Here is a 21,689-nt window from a genome sequence, read left to right on the forward strand (position 1 = left end):
TCGGGATCCAGCGGAAGATCTTGCGAAGCATACGCAGGGTGTTGAAGCACGATGAGGAGACGGCGTTGACTTGTCTGGTCATCGAGAGGGAGGGGTCCAGGATGAAGCCCAGGTTGCGTGCGTGGTCGGTTGGCTTGGGTGCGGTGCTGGGGGCCACCAGGAGTCGTCCCAGGCGGAGGGCGAAGATCCCAGGATGAGGACTTCCGTCTTGTCCGAGTTCAGTTTCACCTCGATAATGCTAAAGAGGAAATCGTGAAATTAAGAGAGTTGATTCAGTAATGGCAGAAAGAATGGAAGTTCTTGAAAACAATGCGAGACGCAGTAATATCCGTATACTAAATGTGCCCGAGGGTAGCGAGGGATCTGAGATTAAACGCTACATTATTACACTTCTGAGAAGCTCTTTAAAATTGGAACAATCAGAAGAGGAGTTAGCCACCGATATACAACGAATCCACAGAGAGCCATTCAGGCGGAATCCGCAACGAACAAAGCCAAGAAAGATCCTTGTGAATTTTTACACATATTCACTAATAGAACATATCCTCAACCTTGCTCTTAAACAAAAATCTCTAGCAGGTGCAGGCTTCACCTTCCAAATACGGTCTGATTTATCGGGGGCTACCCTTGAGAAGCAGTGGGAGCTGGGTAGGAGAATGGAGGCGTTCAGGAAGCTTGGCGTATCGGTCCAAATGGGGTTTCCTGCTGCCTTGAAGATAATGTTTAATAACAAAATGTTTAACATTCGTTCAGTACAGGCGGCTGATGATCTATTGATGTCCTTTGGGGTGCCAAGGAAGGTACTGCCTCTGGTTCTGGCTCAGGTTCTGGTTGAGTGGTGTCTGGTATTGAGGTGGGTCCCTGGTTTTTTAGGGTTTTGGGATTCTAGGGCTGCATAATTTCTTTATGTCTCTCGCTCCTTCTTTCTCAAATCTCCCTCCCCTATTAAGTGTGATATAGGGCAACGTAAGGTGATAGTAAAAATTAAATGCAAAAGAATCAGTGGATCTGAATTGCAGATGGGCGAATATTCCTGCTCCTCGCTATCTAATATTATTAGGTTCTTGCTCAAAACAAGCAGATCGAAGCAGGGGATGGAGAGGAAAAAGAGAAAAAAAAAAAAAAGTGAAGTAAGGGACGTAGGGGAAAAAAAATATATAGAAAAAAATAATAAATGTGCTAATAAAATAAAGAAAAAGAAATAAAAACTTAATAGAATAAGTAGAAAAATTTTATGTGAGAGATAAAGTACCCAAAAAAATTAATAATAACATATATATATATATATATATATATATATATATATATATATATATATATATATATATATATATATATATATAACATAATAGAAGAGTCAAAAAAAAAAGAAAAAAAAAAGAAAAGGGGGTATCTAGCTCCACTCTATTCAGAAAGTGGCGCTTTGTGGGGGCTCAGCAAAGGGTAGGGAGTACCACTTAACCGGCCTTGTTCCGGTTGGTTAGTACTAGGGTTCCTTATGGGAGGGGGGGGGGGCACATGGGTGAAGGGGGTTGGTGAAAAAAGTAAAACTAGTTCCTCATCTTTGGTTTGGTTGCTGACTTATTATTTTAACTTCACACCGCCTATGATTATGGTTAGTGATTTAGTCAAGGTTTGTTTGTCTTTTTTTTGTCCACTGCACCTATATTTCTACAGATATAGGTGTAGTGGACGGTGTATTGATTATGAGTAAGCTTAGGCTCCTCTCCTGGAATGTTAATGGCCTGCGCACCAAGCCAAGGGCAAATAGGATCTTACAATATCTGCGGGATTCTGATGCGCAGGTCATTATACTCCAGGAGACACATTTAGTTGAGGCTGAGTTTCTTGATTTGGTAAAAAGAAATAGGTGGATAGATTTATCAGTTTCTACTTCTCAATCGCTTAATGTAAGAGGTGTGACTATTCTTTTTAAAAAAACGATCACTACCAGATTAATCAGGCAGTTGGTAGATACAGGGGGTAGAGGGGCAATCACCTTAGTAGAAATAGGGGGTTCACGCCTGACGTTAGTAGGCTATTATGGACCCAATAGAGATGACTCTTCAGCTCTGGAAGCTTTATTTTCTCAGCTTTTGCACTTCCCAGAACCTATTATTATAGCAGGGGATTTTAACATCGTGCTCGATTATGCTCTAGATAAAACTCCATCTAGTCGTCAACAAATACTCTCTAAGTCTAGAGCTTTCTTACTCAACTGCATGCATCAATATGGTTATACTGACATCTGGCGTGCAAGGGCAGGTTTGTTACCTGGATTTTCGTTTCTCAATCTTAAATATCACCATCAATCTAGGATTGATTTTTTCTTAATTAGTCGCAGTCTGACAGATTCTGTAACCAATGTTAGTTATCTACCTTCTCATCTGTCTGATCACTCCGCAGTAGTACTAGATCTCGCTGGTATTGTGCAAGTTCCTATAAGATCATGGTCTTTTGATCGCTCTTTCTTTTCATCATCAGACGACGTCCTATATCTCAAATTAGAGGCACGTGAATTTATGCGAGTCAATATCGGCACTACAGGGTCCGACTCCGTGTGGGATGCTTTCATTTATATATTTTTTTTATTTTAACAGTAAGACAAGAGTAGGCATTACAAATATCAGGTGCCAAACGGTACAATGCAGGAAAGGGACAGGCGGGGGAAATATACATACAAAAACCATCGTAAGGAACCCATGGTATGATACGATTATACACAGCAGAGAGGAAGAATAAACAGTCTATCATACGATCGAAAACAATCCCACCACATCCGCCCCCATCCGCAATGATACAGGGTAATTAAAGCCAGTGTAGACACCCGAGCAAGAAAGGACCCGTGAAGAATAAACAGCCCACTTCTCGTAGAAGGAAAAAGGAAAGATAAAAGGAGCCATAGAATAAAACAAAGGAAAAATAAAAAAACCCTCCCCTAACCCCCCACCCTGCACCCCTGCAATGGCTACGGCCTAACCCCACTAGCAGCGTGCCTTTCGCCCAAGAACTACCCTAAAAGAAGGGAAAGAGAGAAAGAGTGGAGGAGGAGAAACCAAACACACTCCCGGTCTCCCGTGCCCCCCGCCAACAGCGACCACCCCCAGACGCAATATAGCCAACATTCAGCAAAATATATAAACCAGTCGGGGGAGTATAGTCAATAACCACCCACCTCCCGTTACAATATAGGCACAACCCCGGCATTGCTGAAAGCTACAATATCGGATCGAAGCAATAAAGTTCAGCCCTGGCCGGTACGATCTTCCTTAAGAGTCTTCTTCCCTCGAGCCGCCATCTTGATAAAAAAGGCAAAGCGTCCATGAAAGTTCTCGTCAGTGCAGTATAGTCGCATGCAGGATAAAAGTTCACGAATAAAACGATGAAATGCTTCCAGAAACAGCACGTATTTCAAAAAGTCACTGAAGAACTTGTTACCACACTGGAGACCGTTCATAGATGTAGCATAAGGAAACAGAATCGAACAGGAGACGCTGGCGATAAGCACAGGCTAGAGCGTCGTTGATTCGGAACCGCCAGGGCTCAGGAAGTCCGGTATCAGCACAGGGAGCTCGATTCCAGACGTTCGGTGTACCGCTGGTACCACAGCCAGCGGAGAAATCAGCAAAGAGTCATCCTCCGGTTCCAGGATACCGTCCACTTTCACGATCAGTGTCCGGAACACAGCGCAAGTATGCGAATGGAGCGCCCCAATGGCAGCCACGACGGCCTGCAGCGATGGCGTGCCTTCCATCCGCTCCGTCCCCTCTCAGTAGGCGGCAGAGCCGGATTTGAACCCCGGAGGCCGGCTACTCCGGGGTAACAGGCCACGCAAAGCAGATGTCGAACAGTTAGCGCTCCTCGTATAGCAGAACACACCTTTGCCCGTCAGCGAGGGCCCCACCCCGTCGACCCCGGGAGATCAGCAAGGTCTTCGGGCACCGGACCCCCACCACGGCATCCGGTGGAACACGCTGGTGTGTCCTCGGTGTAGATCAATCTCGGGACCGTCACCAAAAAGCAACAATTCACGGCATACTTCGGGAGACCGGGCTCAGTCCAGGTCTCACGGCCGTTGTTGATCACTTCCAAACCGGATAGGTTAGAAATCGAGGTCCCGGCTTCCATACGATGTTAGGCTGAGAATGGAGACACGGCGTATCTTCGTCAACCGATGAGGTAGAAAACTCGGGATTGCACCGTTAGAAGCAGTAAAACTTCATAAACCGGGGAATCAGGTGTGAAGTCAGGATTGAAGGCAGCATATTCGAGCTGCTGGCGGAGGTCGGCGGAGCCGGGAGCTTATGCGGCCATCTTGGTTGCTAGCGTAGCTCCTCCCCCTGGGATGCTTTTAAGTGCTTCCTGCGCGGACTCATTAAAAATAAGATCGTTTTCCGTAAGAGGCAGTTTACTCAAGAAGTGTCGTCTATTGAAGCCAACCTCTTAACAATACAGGCGGAACTAGTTGCTTGCTGTGGTGTTTCCAGTCTTACATTAGTTAAACAGGAGAAACAGTTGGAACTTAAAATGCAATTAGCCTCTGTTTTAAAACAGCGAATCCTTCAGAAATGGGAAGCTAGTAAGTTAGCCCATTTCGAATTCGGCGAAGGTGCCGGCAAACTGCTGGCCTGGAAATCTAGAACTGATCAGGCGCGGAATTACATTGATTCAATTGAAACTAGTTCAGGGACCGTCTCATCTGATGTAGAAATCAGAATGGCTTTCAAAAATTTCTTTGAGAATATTTATCAGGAGGACAAAAATATCTCCCCTGAAAGCATTGGTGAGTGGCTGATTGACATCTCCTTACCAATGCTATCTTCAGAGCAAAGAGCCTTCCTAGATAGTGTGGTGACAGAGGAGGAGGTGGAGTCTGCAATACGTGGGAGCAAGGGGGGCAAAGCTGCAGGCCCCGATGGCCTCCCAGCTGAAATTTATAAAAACCTTGCAGGTGAATCTCTCCCTTCCTTGCCGGGCTTTTTAATCAAATATTGCAGGAAGGGGCCCTTCCGCCAAAATCCTAGAACAATGCGTCTATCACATTGATTCTTAAACCGGGTAAGGCTCCCACGGATTGTGGGTCGTATCGTCCTATATCCATTCTCAACGCCGATTATAAGATCTTTGCGTCACTCTTGGCTAAGAGATTGGGTAAGGTTGTCCCAGATATCTTACATCCTAACCAGAAGGGCTTCGTCAGGAGTCGTCAGCTCTATGAATTGACGTATGACTTGGTAGGAGCCATGGATATGGCTACCACTAACGCCCTGCCGCTTGCTATTCTCACGTTGGATGCCACCAAGGCTTTCGACAGGGTCAACTGGTTGTACCTGTCGGGGGCCTTGGCTAAGTTCAACGTGGGTGAGCGTTTCCGCGGAGCTGTGAAACTACTCTATCATAGTCCGTCGTCATCTGTTCTGGTTAATGGTGGATTGTCCGAACCTTTTAACGTCACAAGAGGAACACGACAGGGCTGCCCTTTATCCCCATTGCTCTTTGATCTTTATATCGAGCCCTTCGCTCAAAAATTAAGAGATAATAACATCATTAAGCCCTTTAAGTATAAAGCTTGGGAAAGAAGGGTGGCCCTGTATGCGGACGATGTCATGATTATATCCTCAGATATCAGAACCGCATTCCCTGCTGCCATTGAGCTTGCCCTCGAATTCGGGAAAGTCTCGGGGTATGAGGTAAATGCCTCAAAAACTGAAATAATGGTGTGGAATAGTGACGTTACTGGTTTAAATGAGCAGCCTAGTACAAGCTTAAGATATCTAGGGTTAAAAATTGTCAAAGATATCAACTTGATTGCCTCCACCAATCTATCTGTAGTCGCTAAAGAGTGCCGGAAATTACTGGGTTCCTGGGGGCACCTCCCCTTGTCGGTTCAGGGCCGTGCAAATCTGGTAAAAATGACCATCTTACCTAAATTGGCTTTCTTATTTAATACGATTCCACTCTATTTTGATAAGTCTTCCGTGGCTAAACTACAGGCGGACATTACTTCATTCATTTGGAAAAAAAAGAACGCAAGGATTGCTTGGAAAAAAATAAGGAGGCGACGAGAAAAGGGGGGACTGGCAGGGCCTGACTTGCAAATATACGCATGGGCATTCCAACTATCACATGCACGCATGTTATTAAAAATGCCATCAGAGCAGGAAGTAGGGAGGATGTTCTCGGCCATGTTGGAGGGCGAAGGAGTTGGGCAGTCAGGTTTTTTATTTAGGTTTGGCGATCCGAAGTACTTCAAAAAGGTCAAACTAAAGGTATTACAGAGTCTAGCTAAAACCTGGTTTAATATTAGATCTTCCATAAAACTGGGATATCATTCTTCCAGATCACCCATATGGGATCTCCCCGCCGCCCCAGGCTGGGTGAACGATACGCTAGCATTCCCATTGAAGGAGGCAGGAATATCCACATGGGGGGACTTATTTGTGGGAGGGACTTTACTTCCATGGGAACATCTAGTGAACAAAACAGGTCCCAGTTTTTCAAGATTTAAGTATCTTCAAATCTTAAGCTGGGCACAAGCGTTCTCATCCTAAAACCCTCGCCTCTACCCACCGGGCAGAGGTAGCCAATTGGAATCTCTCTTGTTGGATAAACCGGCTGCCACAAAAGAAATCGCTGTATGGTATAATTTAATCTTGGAAGAGATTGATGGGGAATTTATTCTCCCCGAGCAACTTTGGGCTTCTATTTTGCCAAGCCTGAATGTGAATGACCTTTGGATAAAATCTTGCAGTGTCTTGTGGGACCTAGTTAAACCAGCGTGGCTTCGTAGAAACCACTTATTTACTCTACATAGGGCATACTACTCTCCACAGAGGCTGTTTTTCCCAGGTGGCCCAGTAGCTTGCGCTCGCTGCGGCTTAATATCAGCCTCCGATGCGCACATGTTTTTTGAATGTCCCCACTTGTCATCATTCTGGGACGCTATAAGCAAGAAACTCACAACCTCTCTCGGCTTTTTAGTGGTTATCGATCTTCGCCTGGTTATTTTTGGTATCTTGGATCAGAATCGGAGCCCAGCTAACAACCTCCTGTTCTATTGCATGCTGGTGGCACGCAGAGAAATCTGTAAGCGATGGAAAGAAGCTGCCCCTCCAACTTTCCATGACTGGTGTTTATCAATTTCTCAAATATCGAAATTAGACCTATCCAGGGCTGGGAAATCAGATAAGAGAGCTTTTTGGCGTTTGATTAATTGGTCTAATTAGCCGCTTGGGTTCCCCCCCCCCCCCCCCAAGTCCGATGATTACCTAGCCATGGTATAATCTCCTAGCTAGTCCACATAGGTATCTATAAGATACGACAGTGGTTTAAGCATTGGTGTCACTGGCTCATGGTAAAATAGCCGTTAACCCGACAACAAGGCATTGGGCTTGACATGGTATAGGCTGTAGCTGTTGGGTTGGCTCCTCCTGTTCCTGTTGCGACCCATGCCAGTATATGACTGAGGCAGCACGCCGGTATTACTGTAAGTCCTTGTTCCCTTGTTCCATCAGTTCGGCTACATACAACCATGGTAGAGATGAGGACAGAAAAAAAAAAAAAAGAGAGATTTCCCTCTTGATACCTTGTTTGATCCAATGCAGATTTGAGATGGAAGTGATTTGAAAACTTTGAAGAGAAATGGGGGGGTGCAGCTGTCCCCGCACCGCATGGGAAGTGATACAGAACGTCTGGTGTGCGATGATCTGATTCGCAACAGACAATCCAGTCCCAATTAGCCCACGGTCAGGTTCCCCGTACCTGCCTGGAAATGAAGCACAAAATCTTGTTCGCAATGATACGAGTCGCACAAGACAATCTAGTTACAATCAAACCACAGTCGGGTTCGCCGTACCTCCCTGGAATGAGGCACAACGTCTGGTACATGATGATACGAGTATGACCATTCAATCCAGTTACAATCAATCCACAGTAAGGTTTGCTGAACCTCCCTGGAATGATGTACAATGTCAAGTGCACAATGATGCGGGTACCACTGGACAGTCGGTCCCACACACGCAGTCGCAAGTTCAGTAGTACTGCACGAGAGAGGATGAGGCACTACTACAGATGCGTCCTCCCTCCAAGGGTCACAATCTGTAAATCGGACACCACATGCAATGAGCATGCAGTCGGCGTGTCGCACCAGAGAGAAGCGGCACGGATGACTAAGCAGACCACGCAACTGGTGAATCCGCTCATCACCAACGATACAGTTGTACGTGCTGAGGCCCCGCAATGCAGGGGCCACACCTCTTAGATCCAGGCACAGTTTGGGGGTTCCACACAAGACAATCCAGTCTCCAGGCACAAAACTTAGTTCCACACTTTGCATTGCAGTCAGAATCTAGCAGCCGAAGTAGGCGCTTGAGAGGGCACGGCTCTCCAGGTGAAACACGTACATGGTGTAGGTCCCTCACAAGAGGTCTTTGATGCCCCTGAGACCTCCATAAAGAACAGGAGGCAAGCCAACAAGCCCTTGGAGAGCACATTTCAGGGCGTCACACTGGAGCGGTTAGTCAGCCCAGGCCAGCCACTATTCAGGCAGGGTACACAGTCCCTTCCAATGACAGTATCCTCCTCGTGCACAACAGTTTCCTCTGACAGTGCGCACCACGCAATCCAGGATGTCTGGTCCCATGTCCCCACAAGTGTTTCCCTGCCCTGCTGAAATATGGCACCAGTACTTCTACTGTAGTGTGCCTTTGAAGTTGGGGGTGTTTTAGAGGGTTCCCTTTTGAACCACAGATGTTTCTCCTAATTTTTAGTCCGCCCAATGTTTATGGCTGTCTCTAGGGAAGGCGCAGATGTGCTCCCCCAGCCTCCAGGGTGGACTGGAGTCAAAGTAAAAGAGACACAAAAGAGTTTAGTGCAGGCAAATGCTCACTTTCTGGAAGTGGCATGTCTAAGCTATTAATGACAAATCTACATTTACCACAAGAAAACGTTTATCATGGTGAATCCCAAACAACAGGAGGCTGCTACACAGTTAGCCACCACTGCAGCTTAAAGTAATCTCAGCAATTTCCTCACGTTAACTTACTGGGAGAGCAAACCTCAAAGGTGGGAGAAAAAAAAACATGAGGGTTTTTCAATACCTGGACAGGCGACACACCTGTGTACCTGCCCTTCCTTTCAACTATCAGTTGCTCCACCCACATGGCTTACCCTAGGCCTGATGTTAGTGAAAGGCACCTTCAGCATTGGCCAATGATTTACAAAGGCCAATCTGAGTATAAGTGCAAATGCCCACACACAGGCGTTAAATGGTAGACTTTAGACATGTTTGAAAACACCATGAGGCTACTCCCGGCTGTAAGCTAAAACTGTAGTTTAAAAGTCATTCAGCAATTCCCCCATGTTGACCCATGGAAAGAGCAGACCTCCTATGTGGGGAAAACCCACATGGGGATTATTCACTACCTGGGCACGGCTTGCACATGCATACCTGCCCTGCGTTCCCCCTAGCACTTGCCCCACCCATCAGGGCTTACGCTAGGGGTGTCTTCGTGGTAGTGAACGGCCCACTCAGCATTGGCTAATGGTTTAGAAATGCCAACCTGATCATAAGTGCAACTGCACTCACACAGGCCTGTAATGGCAGGCTTGAGACATGTTTAAAAGGCTATTCCTGTGGGTGGCACAATCAGTGCTGCGACCTACTAGTAGCCAGTGCAGTACCTACCCTGGGTATGTGGTATACCTCTTTACAAGGTACTCACATGTACAGCACCTAAACCAATCAGGTAAGCACCACTTTCTACAATGTGTATGGAGGCCGCGTGTACTTTTCCACCGCATTACAGTGGGAAAGTGCCCAGAGTCCTAAGGCTACAAAAAGAGAATCAGCAAAAACCAGGAGGAAAAAAGTGAAACGTTTTAGGGAAATCCCCTAAGAGGGGCCTTGTACAACAAGGCTTTAGTATGGCATTGAACATTTTGACTAAGCTCCACAGTGCTGATGAAAGAGGCATAACAAGACATTGTGGGTCTGAACTACGATATATCCACACACAGCATTTGCCTTTGGTTAGCCCACTTTTGCTGTCCCCTTATTGGTTCGAACCCCACAACAGTTAGAGATCGTGTCAGTATTTACATTTGGCAAAAGTGATTTTCCCTCCTGTGAGTTGGGGATAACCCAAAAATGCCCAATGATTTCTTCCCACATACAGCCCTACTGTTGGATTCAGCCACACATGGATAGATAATGTCTGAGGCAAGTATCAGGCTGCTCCTTTCGCTAAATGAAACATGGGGGGAGGGACAACTTTTACCAAAGTGTTTGACAGAAAGGCAGAAACTACCCAATCTCTTCTCTGATGCTAGTGTTTTAAACCTGGCTGGACAACCTACTTTTTGTCTACAGCATGTCACTTCATTCTGGGACTGGACTCTGCTGGGGACTGAGTGGACATTCTTTGCTGTTACAAGGGAAAATACTCTGGCTGCTAAAACTATGATAAATAGTCGTTGAAAGATTGTCTAGCCATGCTGTTTCTAGCGTACCTGATGTATTTTGGGAGAGTTCTATTCACCTTCAGATACACTACTCGCTAGACTGCCGGCTGAGTTCTTCTCTTCTTTGGTGATATCTTCTTCTCCTTCTATCTTCCTGGTTTCTGTCTGGTGTATTAGCAGCATTATAGACACTCTACTGTTGTTTAACCTTTTGTGGTGGTGCAGAGTGCAGAGATTCTCTCAGCCCAAGACTCACTTCTCCTCAAGCATTCTGTGGTGGTGGATCTTGCTAGTTGTGAGTGGTGCTCCTTGTCTGGCTCCGTGCCAGACGTGACTGCTTTGTATTCTTCCGTCAGGTCCAGAGGAAGACGTATCAGTCAGTACAAGTAACTCAAGTACGGGCTTTACCTTGGTGATCATTGACCCACTTCCTCCAGCCGACCCACCTGCCTACATCATCCTAAACCTACAATATTCTTAATCTTGATCTACATGTTTAAGCTGTTTATGCTGATCAAAAATGGTTCTGTCTCATAGCCTGGACATTACACAAGTCTGGAATAAAGGAGACTAAGATCTTCCATTACAAGAGTCATGGTGGTGAGCAAATTATACTGTATTGAACTATGTGCTGAACATTACTGAGTACTTACGAAATCAAAATATTTGATCATTTATGGTAAATTCTTTCTATAAAACAATGCTGTGGAGTTCTGCAACAGGTTAACAAAAACAAGCATGGAGAGGTATAAATAGAATAGAAACAGCATTTTCAAACTGATACCTGGCTTGAATAAGACAACCTTTCCCAGACACGGTTGCATCTGCCGGCAGATCTATTGTCGTGAACAGAACATCAGGAACCTTCTGCTTTCGACAGCTATAACAGAACGTGAGATGTGCAGGGAATGGCATGTTGAGTTCATCATAAGGTATGTGACAAAACCCACAAGTTGGAGGCGAAGGTTCATCAAGTCTAAAAACCGAGAATAAGAAACTGTTAGGAAATATATAACTTATTTTCCTCATATTAAATTAAGGCCATTTGCAAGCAGAAATATTTGAACTTTCAACATACTTAGGCTTGTGAAATAAAAGCAGTTGCAGACAATAACTATCATAGTGCCTAGAAGCTTAGGACTGCTACTTTGAACTTGTAGAAATGCACAATGTGATGCAAAAATCGATATAAAGTTCCTGGGAAAACACAAAAACAATTTGCTCTCCTCTACTGTAGTCTATTTGACACAAGTCCCACTTTAAATGTGTGTTTGTCTCCTTCAAAAAGTGTACCTGTCAGTATGCAGTAACCAAGGGCGTAGCTTTAGGTGGGGTGTTTGGGGTGTTACACCCCTCTAATAAATGTATTTTCTGAAAAATAGTTGTGTACAGGTGCTTTTTGTTGGGTATGGTAAGGTGTACGTTGGATTTTACAAGGATTTTTTACATACACAGATACAAATTCACACACTCTTGCCTAGTCTGTTTTGAAAGTCTTCAAAATGTTTATTTATTTTATCAAATATTGTGTTTCCTCTCATTTAGTACCTCTACGAATTCGCTTCTCCCTTTCCACGGCCCTTTTAACCCCTCTGAATGCGCCCTGCTTCTAGTATGGTGTATTTTAACATTATATGCCAGACGAATTTTGGGAAAGTCTGAAGCTTACCCCCTCCTTTCACCCACCACCCCCAATCTTACTGACCAAGCTACGCCCCTGGCGGTAACACTTCATGCTTGCACATTGAATTCATTCTGCAAATTCACAAAACACACTTTCTGCATTCCACACTTCTCTTTTCCAAAAAATAAATTCCATCCTTAAACCTTCCTGGAAAATCCATATCTAACAATTCACAACGCGACACATTATACGGGGTTTGGGGACTACAAATATACATGAAAATTTTGTAAAGACCTTTCAGGCTCTTTGTAACAATCTCGGTGAAAACATTTTCCCCGTTCCCATGCACACTACCAAGTCGCAAAAAGAATCAAGCGCCTGGTGAATCAAAGGGGTTTTCCCATGCTGTGTCTATGAGAACGTGTGTTAGTGCCTATGAGCATCAATTATTTTACTAGGTTTAAAGCATCAAATGGGACATCCTCAAACACTGTTTTGTTGTTGTTTCACTCATCTTAAAGCAGTAACCCCACTATTTTTAAAACACTAGACATAAATCGCGCCTTTTTAATTGAAACTGAAAGGATAGGGAGGGGAACAGTGTGTTGGGGTTACTAAAAAAGTCGAGATGCGTTTATCATAATACAGGGGTCATGCTGATTCCGACAGGGGCACATCCGTTTTCAATCAAACTGCTCCAACGCAGACAAGCAAACAAGGCAATAACCTCGGGAACCTGACCAACCTGCGCTCTATGAAACACGTGATCAGCTATTTGTAAAGCCCTATATCACTGCACAAAGATCTCAAGACATCCTAGAAATCGCACTGTTTTAGACACAGAGGATGGATGGCCGTTGACAACAAGTGCCCAGGGCAGCCTCTACAGCAGACACCTTTCTTTATGAGGTTTTACCTCACTGGTCTCCAGCCCCATCACCTCTGAAGATGGAAATGACTGGACAGAAGCAGGGTCACCGGCATCAACACGTTGTGAGTCTTGTTAATGAAATTGGACCCTGAGTAAATATAGCCTGTTCTTCCTGGGACAACAAAAGAACAACAGAACATCAGAAAGTTTGTTTGTAAGATACTGGTGTTTCAAGCGCCACACCGAGCAACAAACTTATCCCATCGCTCAATGTAGATTTACTTTGTGAATGAGCACTTGACCACAAGGATGACATCAACCACCTCGGTCAGGAAATCAGACACATTTACCTGCCGCCACCCAATCTATACTCATGGGGATGTAAGTCGTGGAACCTTCAATGCATGACCCTGACCTATTCCTCTGAAAAGCACGTACTCCCAATGTGGAAGCTTGAACAAAGGTCAAATACTCAGGTTCAGGAGCACAGAGGACCACACTTTCCTGACAGTCTGAGCGATATGAATGACTTGTGCCCAGTTAGACCTGATATTCCTCAGAACTTGAGGTAGGAGAGGTAGCATCAATAAGCGTACAGAGGCCCTCCTTCCATTTCAACAGCAATTCACCTATTAGCGAGTGCCTTGGTGGAAACACCAGCGTGCAGAGTTGCTGATACTTGCGTTTTCAAGAGTGGCCAATAGTGCTTGCCAAGGCATACCCTGCTAATCGAAAAAGTCGTGTGGCACCTCAGGATGAAGACACCACTTGTGATCCACCAGACAGTGCCTTGTTAGTTTGTCCATTCTGGCATTCAGGGGTCATGCTAGGTGGCCAGGGATATGTTCCTCTGGTCCAGCTACCTCCATGCGCATAGTGCTTCCTGGACAGGATCCATGACCCCACTTCACTCTGCTTGTTGTAGTGCCACAACTATTGTGTTGTCATGAGGACCTACACTAACACACTTTTGATGAATGGGAGGAAGGTTTTCAGGGTCAGACAGATCACGGAAAGCACCTAAAGGTTGAAATGAAGCTGGCTCACCACCAAAGACCAGTGGCCTCTGCTTCCCCATGGGCCTGCAATGAAGCACCTGTCACCACCATGTACTTTAGATGGGGAATAAAATGAAGAGTGGTCTGACACATATCACTTTGGCGATCGTCACTCACCACTGTAGATCCTGTGACATCTCCTTTGAGATTTTAATGGAAAGACAACCCTAACACTGAACCCCCCTGAGACCGGAGGGTCGACTGCAGGGTCCGAATGTGCCAAGAGACCAAAAAGTCTCAAGAGGTATCCTCACCGAGATCCAGAACTCATCCTGAAACATCAAGATCATATCCTGAATGTCCTGGATTCACGGACCTGTAAACGGTCATGTTGACAGCCCCAGGAACAGTTTACAAAGTTTGTCCAACTACCTCAATAGATCGATTTAGTAGCCTGGCGTCTAGCCACAAGATTTACATCCATTACTTTAGCAGGCAAGTTGAAAACGCTCAGTTGTTGATACTTAATCTCCATGCATGGAGGTGAAGGTTGTGGAGATTCAGGTTCAGGTCCTTGCCCTAATCTTGAGACAGGAGGTCCACCCAGAAAGATACACAGATCAGAGGTCAAATGCCCAGACTCAAAAGATAAGGATATCAGACTCACCTTGCAGACACAGAGAGGTAATTTGAGCCTGGTCTGTCCTGTTCTTTAGAAGTCGGGCAGAAGCTGTATTGGTGGGAAAAGCTTACAGGACATCTGTGTCCCAATGCAGGTGGAAAGCGTCTCCCAGGGATTCTCTTGGTCGAAACTCTAGTGTGCAGTAATCAGGACATTGCACATTCTCATTGGTAGTCAAAAGATCCAGCCATGGCATGCATTATTGGGTAAAGATGCCCTGAGCAACCTCCAGATGAAGATGCCATTTGTGGTCTGGTAGATGATTTCTGCTGTGCTAGTCTGTCCTGGAGTTGAGTCCTCACGCCAAAATGGTTGGCTATGACTGAGATCGCCTGATCATCAAGCCATGTCCAAAAATACAGGGCCTCTAGTCACAAGGTACAAGATCCCATGATGCTCTGCTTGCTGCAATACCACATGGCACTGTCCATAAGAATCTGAAATCACATTCAGAGCCAATCAAATGGCACAAAGCTCCTGTAAAAGTGATACAGAGTTTTCACTCCATCGGGATACAGAGTCCAAATATTTACACTTTTTCCATATGAGTAACCTCAACCCTGGGAAGATGCATCTGTCACTACAGTGAGCAGTCGTTGGAGTAGCTGCAAAGGAAGCTGCTGTCCAACTGCAAACATTGGAGGTCCCTGGATTTGTCTTTCGAGATGCAGCTGTTCATTAACAGCCAGCCTCAATGTTGTGATCACACCAAAGTTCAATTTTAGGGCCTGCCTGTGCCAGCGGGCACACGGAACCAGAAGAATACACAAGGCCAAGAGTCCAAGAAGGCTCAGAACCATCAGCACCAGAACCCAGGAATTATATGCTAAGAATCAGGATTATATCCTGAATGTCCTGGACTTGCCGCAGGAGTAGGGACAGCTCTGAATGCTACTGTGTCTAGGAAGGCCCTATGAAGAGAATCGTCTCTGAAGGCGTCATATGGGACTTTGGCTTGCTGATAGAACACCCAGCAAATGAGAGAAGGATAATCGTCACTTGAAGGTAGTCTGAGACTGATTGCGGGGAGCCCACTTTAGTAGCTAGTTGTTGAGGTATGGGAATAAGTGTATCCCGACCAGCAAAGGTAGACTGCGACCACTGCCATCACTTTCGTCAACACTTGAGGGGCGGAGTTGAGGCCAAAGGGCAGCTCAGCAATTTGACAATGCTGTAACTCCACTATGAACCAAAGTTAACATCTGTGAGACAACATGCCAGCCACACAGAAATATGTCTCCTACAGGTTCATGGCCATCATCCAATCCCTTGCATTCTGGTTGGAAAGGACCTAGGCGAGTGTTAGCATCATGAGCGTGTTCAGTCACACAAAAGTATTTAAGGAGGTGATGATCAAAAATAGGCGTGAGCCATACAGCTTTCTTCGTTCCCAGGAATTAGCAGGCCTTGCCTTTTTCCACCATCAGGAGTCTCTCCATGGACCCTTTGGCCAAAAGTAATTGAACATCCTGCAGACGAATGGTGGAATTATCCAATAAAGTTTGAGTGAAAATAGCTGGCATGCGAGGGGAGTAGGGGGATAGGCGAGAGCTGGCTGCTGTACAGCAGAGGTTTGCCTTTGGCAGTAAGTTAGGCCCGTGAATATACTCTGACTTTTATGTACTGGTGTTGGAACTGACGCGCCAGCGAGATTAAATATATGGAGCCGGGTGCAACCTGCCCGTCTTTAAACCGTTCTAGCAGAATCAGAACTTTCTCAAAAAAGTCTTGAACTATCAAAAAACACACAGGTCCATTAAGTATGGCTATACATCACTGGAGGAATCTGTAGCACCCATCCAGGCATGATGCCTTTTCACAATACTGGTGCCCAAATAAATGGCCCAGCAGAGTCCAATTTGTCAAAGCATCTTGCCCATTCTGCTTTGTTTGGACAAGGAAGGCCCTGAATGTATATGGTATGGGCAGCAAGCTCGCACTGGTCATGTTCCAAAACATCTGCTTATCAACCCAGGAGACAGACATCTTTCAGTGACCTTAGGACCAAGCTGGTGAAGAGAACGCTCTTGTACCAAATATGCTGAAGGAAAATAATTAGGGATTAACTTATTTGTGGAAACTTGGATGATAGAGATCTCCAGAGACAGGTACTAAGCAGGGAAGGTCAGGTCTCCAAGAGCTAGCCAAAGCAGCCTAGCTAGTTTGTCAACTAACTGAAGCAGCCAAGCACGACTTTATCCATGATCCCATCAAGTTGTCTGTTAAGGCCTCAATAAATGGCAAGAAAACCTGCGATACTGCAGGCCCAGGGTGCAAGATATCTGTCAAGACGTTGGATTTAGTTTGCATGTTTAGGCGTTGGATCGCTTGTCCTTCTGCTGCCCTGCAGACAACAATCACAGAAGAGGCTTTTACCTCAGTGGTGGTTCCTTGCGGAGATTCTAATTTGGTATCAGAAGATGTGTCTACTCTAAACCCACATATAGTAATCCAAATATATTAACAACATTAGTATAATGAGAGTTGAGCAACTTATCCGCCTCCTCATCATCGACCTCATTTGGTTGAACACTTTGGAGCCCTTGAACTCAGTCTGCATCAAAGCCAAATAGGGCCTATAGTCTCCGGTACGATTGGCATTGAGGGAGTGGCTTGGGATCAGTCAAAGTTGGAGGCTGGGCTTTGGTTATCTCATAGCAAACCATTAGCCGATGACTGCTCCGAATCAGACCACATCTCAGGCACAAGTTGCAGCAGTCAAGGTCAGCACCAGAGTGGCAGCGGCCAACACGGAGGCAGCAGGATGGTGCCGGGTGGAAGCCCAATGGGTTCCATCACGTAGTGGTGGAGCCCACCAGCAGAAGTCTCACTGGGATCCTCTAAAGCACTATGGGCCCTGAATGTGCTCTAGAGAAAGTCAGTATTGTCTTTAAAAGTTACAGCATGGCCTCTTTGAAGGCCTTGATCTGCTGTGCGATTTACAATGGCCTAGGATAATTGGAGCACATCTGGAACAGCCTCGGTGTGGGCTAGGAAGGAGTCTGTGGTCTTGGGAAGAGAAACTTCCACGGTTGTTTCTGTTGATATTTCAGGTCAATTAAAACCATACGAAATTGGTAGCAGAGCTCTGGTTCTGCGTCAAAGGGTGCAGAACTAAAGGAAATGATGTTTGTGTGAAGGGGTGGCACTGCTGGCACAGATATGCTTGTGCTGTCACTTTTGGAGACGGTGAAAGGCAGTCAAAGAGGCCTATGGCAGCATCTAGTGAAGCAAGGCAGTAATTGCTTGAAAAAATCCAGATCAAGTCAGGTGCCTTGGAATACTGAAAATGTGAGGAAGCTGGGAGTACAATTCTGTCACAAACGTATAATACCTCAGAAAATGAATTTGATAATTGGAATACGATTTAAAAACAAATATCTTCTACATGTTTATAAACGTAGTGGTTTAACCTATATCCTATTGCCCTGAATAGGAGAACCCTTTTGGTCAAGGGTAAAGACGTAAAGTGGACGTTGACAGATGCTCAAAACTGGTTCTAGTAATGAAGGACAAAGCTTAACTTATTAAGATTAATATTTAGTCTTTACTTTTTCATTTTTTATTTCCATGCTGAATTTAGATGAAAATATTGCTGCAGATGCGAGATCTGTTCAAAATATTTTGTGAATGGAACAACATTAGAAATGTTCCTTAACAACCTCATTGAACAGGATCATAGGCATGTGGTTTGGACTCCCTGATTTACATACTTATCCTTGTTTTACTGTTTTGCAGGTGACTTAACAAACGTTTTTATAGTTCAGGCATGTAGTCGGTAGTCTAGTGGGTTTTACTAGCGAGATCCTTTATTCACTAGGTCTCGTTGCAATTCATATTACCTAGAAAAAACAGGTTGTGTCACTATGCTGCCAGAAATGATAGATGCTGAAGAAAAATCGGCACTAAAAGCGTTTGGTGTGCATACAAAGTTTCATTGGTTGCCCTAATTTCAGTACATTTGGTTGAGAGTGCGCGAGTGTGTCATAGCTAATATGCAACTATTGAAGAGGAAAAAATTAGGAATAGGGCACAAATAAATTGCAAGTCACATTAAACATAGTTTGAGTGTGGGTTGATGATTCGAAGATAAGAGAATCATATCACTATAAATCGATGTGTATCCTAGTCACAAAGATTTGAATTGTATATTTGCCGACACCTTCAAGCAATGTAGAGATGCCAATGCTCTCAAGATGTGATCCAAAAGCTTTGATTTCAGTATAAAGTGGCTTGCAGAATTCTGAACAGATTGCAGTTTGAAGTTTACAGTGTTTGGTAGCCTCACATAGTCAGCATTACAGTAATCCAGTAAGGATTATATAAATGCATTAATTAGAATACATTAAAACAACGTGAATAAGCATAAGCAAATGAAGCATTATTTTATCACCAGATTACCGGGCACCTAGAAAAAATTGCACCCAGTCTCACTTATCTTCCAGCAGATGTTTGCCAGCTGATGGGTCATCCTTCTAAAGAACCCTTCTCTTAGTCTCACAGATACCAACAGGTAATGGCCTATTTTGCGCCTGCCCCTATCGGTTAAGATTGTTGAAACAAGTATTTGCAATGAGGTAGGTCTCGCACTTACGCAAGTTTGAGCTTTTGACATTGTAAATAACAATGCCTTTTTTTTTTTTTTTTTAAAACATAAATAAAAGGCATTCTCATTTACAATGCCAATATCTTAAACTCACGTAAATGCGCTTTGCATTTACACAAGGTTTTGTAGTAGAATCCCTTTCTCCACTCTCCCTGCTTAAGGGTTTAGGCTAAATTGCTGCACTCACTCATTCAGTAACCAAGTTTTTTTGAACTCCCTACAATTTTCCTGACCTGATGCCATTGGCCAGCACCCCCACGCTGAAAACTGTTCGAGCACCACTGGTGATGCTCCAGAAATAAATTAAACATAATATTGATTTCTAACTACTATTCCACTAAGAATCAGCCTTTCTAAGTGGAATAGTAGTTAGAAACATAGCAGACGGCTACACTTTGGAGAAGTAAAAAACATTTGAGGTACCAGAGGTGTTTATCAGTGGGACACTAACAACTAAGCTAGCATCAAAATGTGGAAACAGTCCACTCTTTAGTAAAGCGAAGGTCCAGATATGATTTGCAGATTTCAGCATTTTAAGTTGAAGGCAATCTTATAGCCTTTGTTACAGGAATGGAACAAAGAGATTGTTCTGCATGGAATTGTATGTGATTTGTTATCTGGTATGCATACTGGAATTATGGCCTCGCTAGTAAAAAAAAAAAAAAGTATGATTCCTGATTAAATGGAGGTTTATGCTAGCCAACATTCCCAAAACAAACTGTAAAATATCTGGAATAATTCTACAGCAAAAAAAAAAACAGCATGTGGAGGCATAGGCTTTGAGACTCACATTTGTTCTGGAGTTGTGGGACTCATCCAGGCTTCTTTACTTTAGAAGAGAAATAACAGTGAGGGTAGGGTTGGGAATGAAGGAGTGTGAGGAAACCAAGATATTCTGAAGTGTATCAAATGGAACGCAACACCCTGAATTGTAATAACGTACAGCTTATCTTGATGCTATTCTCAATATGTGTTTATGACTCCCTCTATCAGTTGTATGTCTATTGTATTTGCTTTTATTTGGATTCTCTTATTTCATTATTTCATGAAAATGTTATATAAGGATATACGTTGCTTTCCATACGAAAAAGGGTAGTTTATCAAAGGTGAGAAGGTAAAATACTGTATATGAGTTAAAAAAGGATTGGGACAGAAGCTGAGGAAGTGGTGGTAGACCATCTGGGCTTTATGTCAACAGTAAAATGGCATTTGACAGACATTTGGCTGTACGGTTACATAGCCTCCAAATAATTGTTTTAGATTTACCTGGTAAACAGAAAGGAAAAGCCTACACTGGAAGATGTAGGTTCACATGCTTCGCATACTACTGTCTACTAGTGTTGGGCTCAGACGTTTGCAAGCTGTTCTTCTAAAAACTCTTTCGAGTCATGAGATGTGCTGTGACTTCTTTCTTGGTGGAGAATGCGCAGGTGCATTGGCTCCATGTTAGATTGTTTTTTGTACAGCAGAGGAGAGTGTGTATTAAGTATCAAGTGAGAATAGCATGGTGCACTTAGTGCAATGTCCATTGTTAAATAGTTAACCAGAGAGGAGATCTACAATGAACACAGGCTTCCAGTGGGGCGCGTGGGTGGGTGTGTATCTACAGTACTGCACGCTACAAACAGATGCTTACAGGGTAAGGAACTTTTTCCATTCATAGCATCTGAGGCTGTAGATGCACATGCTATGCAGAGACTGAAAAGCAGCACCCTTCTAAAGCGGTGGCTAGTATGTATTCAATGCAGATATCTGAACTGTTTGGCAAACCGTAGCCTGCTGGCGGGCCAGTATGTCTAAACAAATAGCATGTGGTAACTGTATGTGGGGTGGACTAAGTGGCTGCTTTGCAGATGTCAGCTAGCTGTATGTTGCCTAAAAAAAGCCATGGATGCTTCTTTATAAAGGTGGAGTTTGCCGGAGTAGACCAGCTAGGAATCTATTGGCTTTGTGGTAGTAGGTTTAGAGATGGGGCAGCCTTTGTGAGGTTTGTCAAAGGCAACAAAGAGCTGGTTAGACTTAACGAAAATGCTTAGTACTGTCAAAGTAAAAGATTAGAGCTTTTTTGATGTCTAACGTGTGTAATTATCTTTCTGCTAGTGAGCCAGATTGAAGAATGAAAGAAGGGGAGCTCTCTAGTTTGAGTGAAAAGGAAAGGGGAGAGCAGCTTGGGGAGAAATGCGGTATTGGTTCTGAGAACAACCTTATTGTTATCAACTTGAAAGAAAGGATCTTGTATAGTGAGCGTCTGTAGTTCGTCAATACATCTTATGGAAGTTTTGGCCATAAGGAAAGCTACCACCTAGATAAGGAACCGGAGGGGACATGAATGTAAAGAAAGGTTCAAAGGTTGGCCACATGAGCCTCCTAAGGACTATGAAAAGGTTCCATACAGGGGGAAGGGATATTCTAGGCGGTATACCCTCTTAACACCTTCAATGAAAGCC

At 44.4% G+C, this 21,689-nt stretch overlaps 1 protein-coding gene across 8 annotated transcripts in view; it reads right to left on the reverse strand.

The window, feature by feature from the left end:
* The window catches only part of C2CD5 (C2 calcium dependent domain containing 5), a 1,003,795-nt gene that overhangs the window by 425,676 nt on the left and 556,430 nt on the right, over positions 1–21,689 (reverse strand). For all 8 annotated transcript variants that reach the window (XM_078674090.1, XM_078674088.1, XM_078674089.1 and 5 more), the window contains one exon: positions 11,246–11,437. In XM_078674090.1, the coding sequence (XP_078530216.1) occupies positions 11,246–11,437 (192 nt within the window). The remainder of the gene's footprint in view (positions 1–11,245; positions 11,438–21,689) is intronic.

Source organism: Lissotriton helveticus, chromosome 1_1, assembly GCF_964261635.1.
Source record: "Lissotriton helveticus chromosome 1_1, aLisHel1.1, whole genome shotgun sequence".
In the NCBI taxonomy this organism is placed as follows: domain Eukaryota; kingdom Metazoa; phylum Chordata; class Amphibia; order Caudata; family Salamandridae; genus Lissotriton; species Lissotriton helveticus.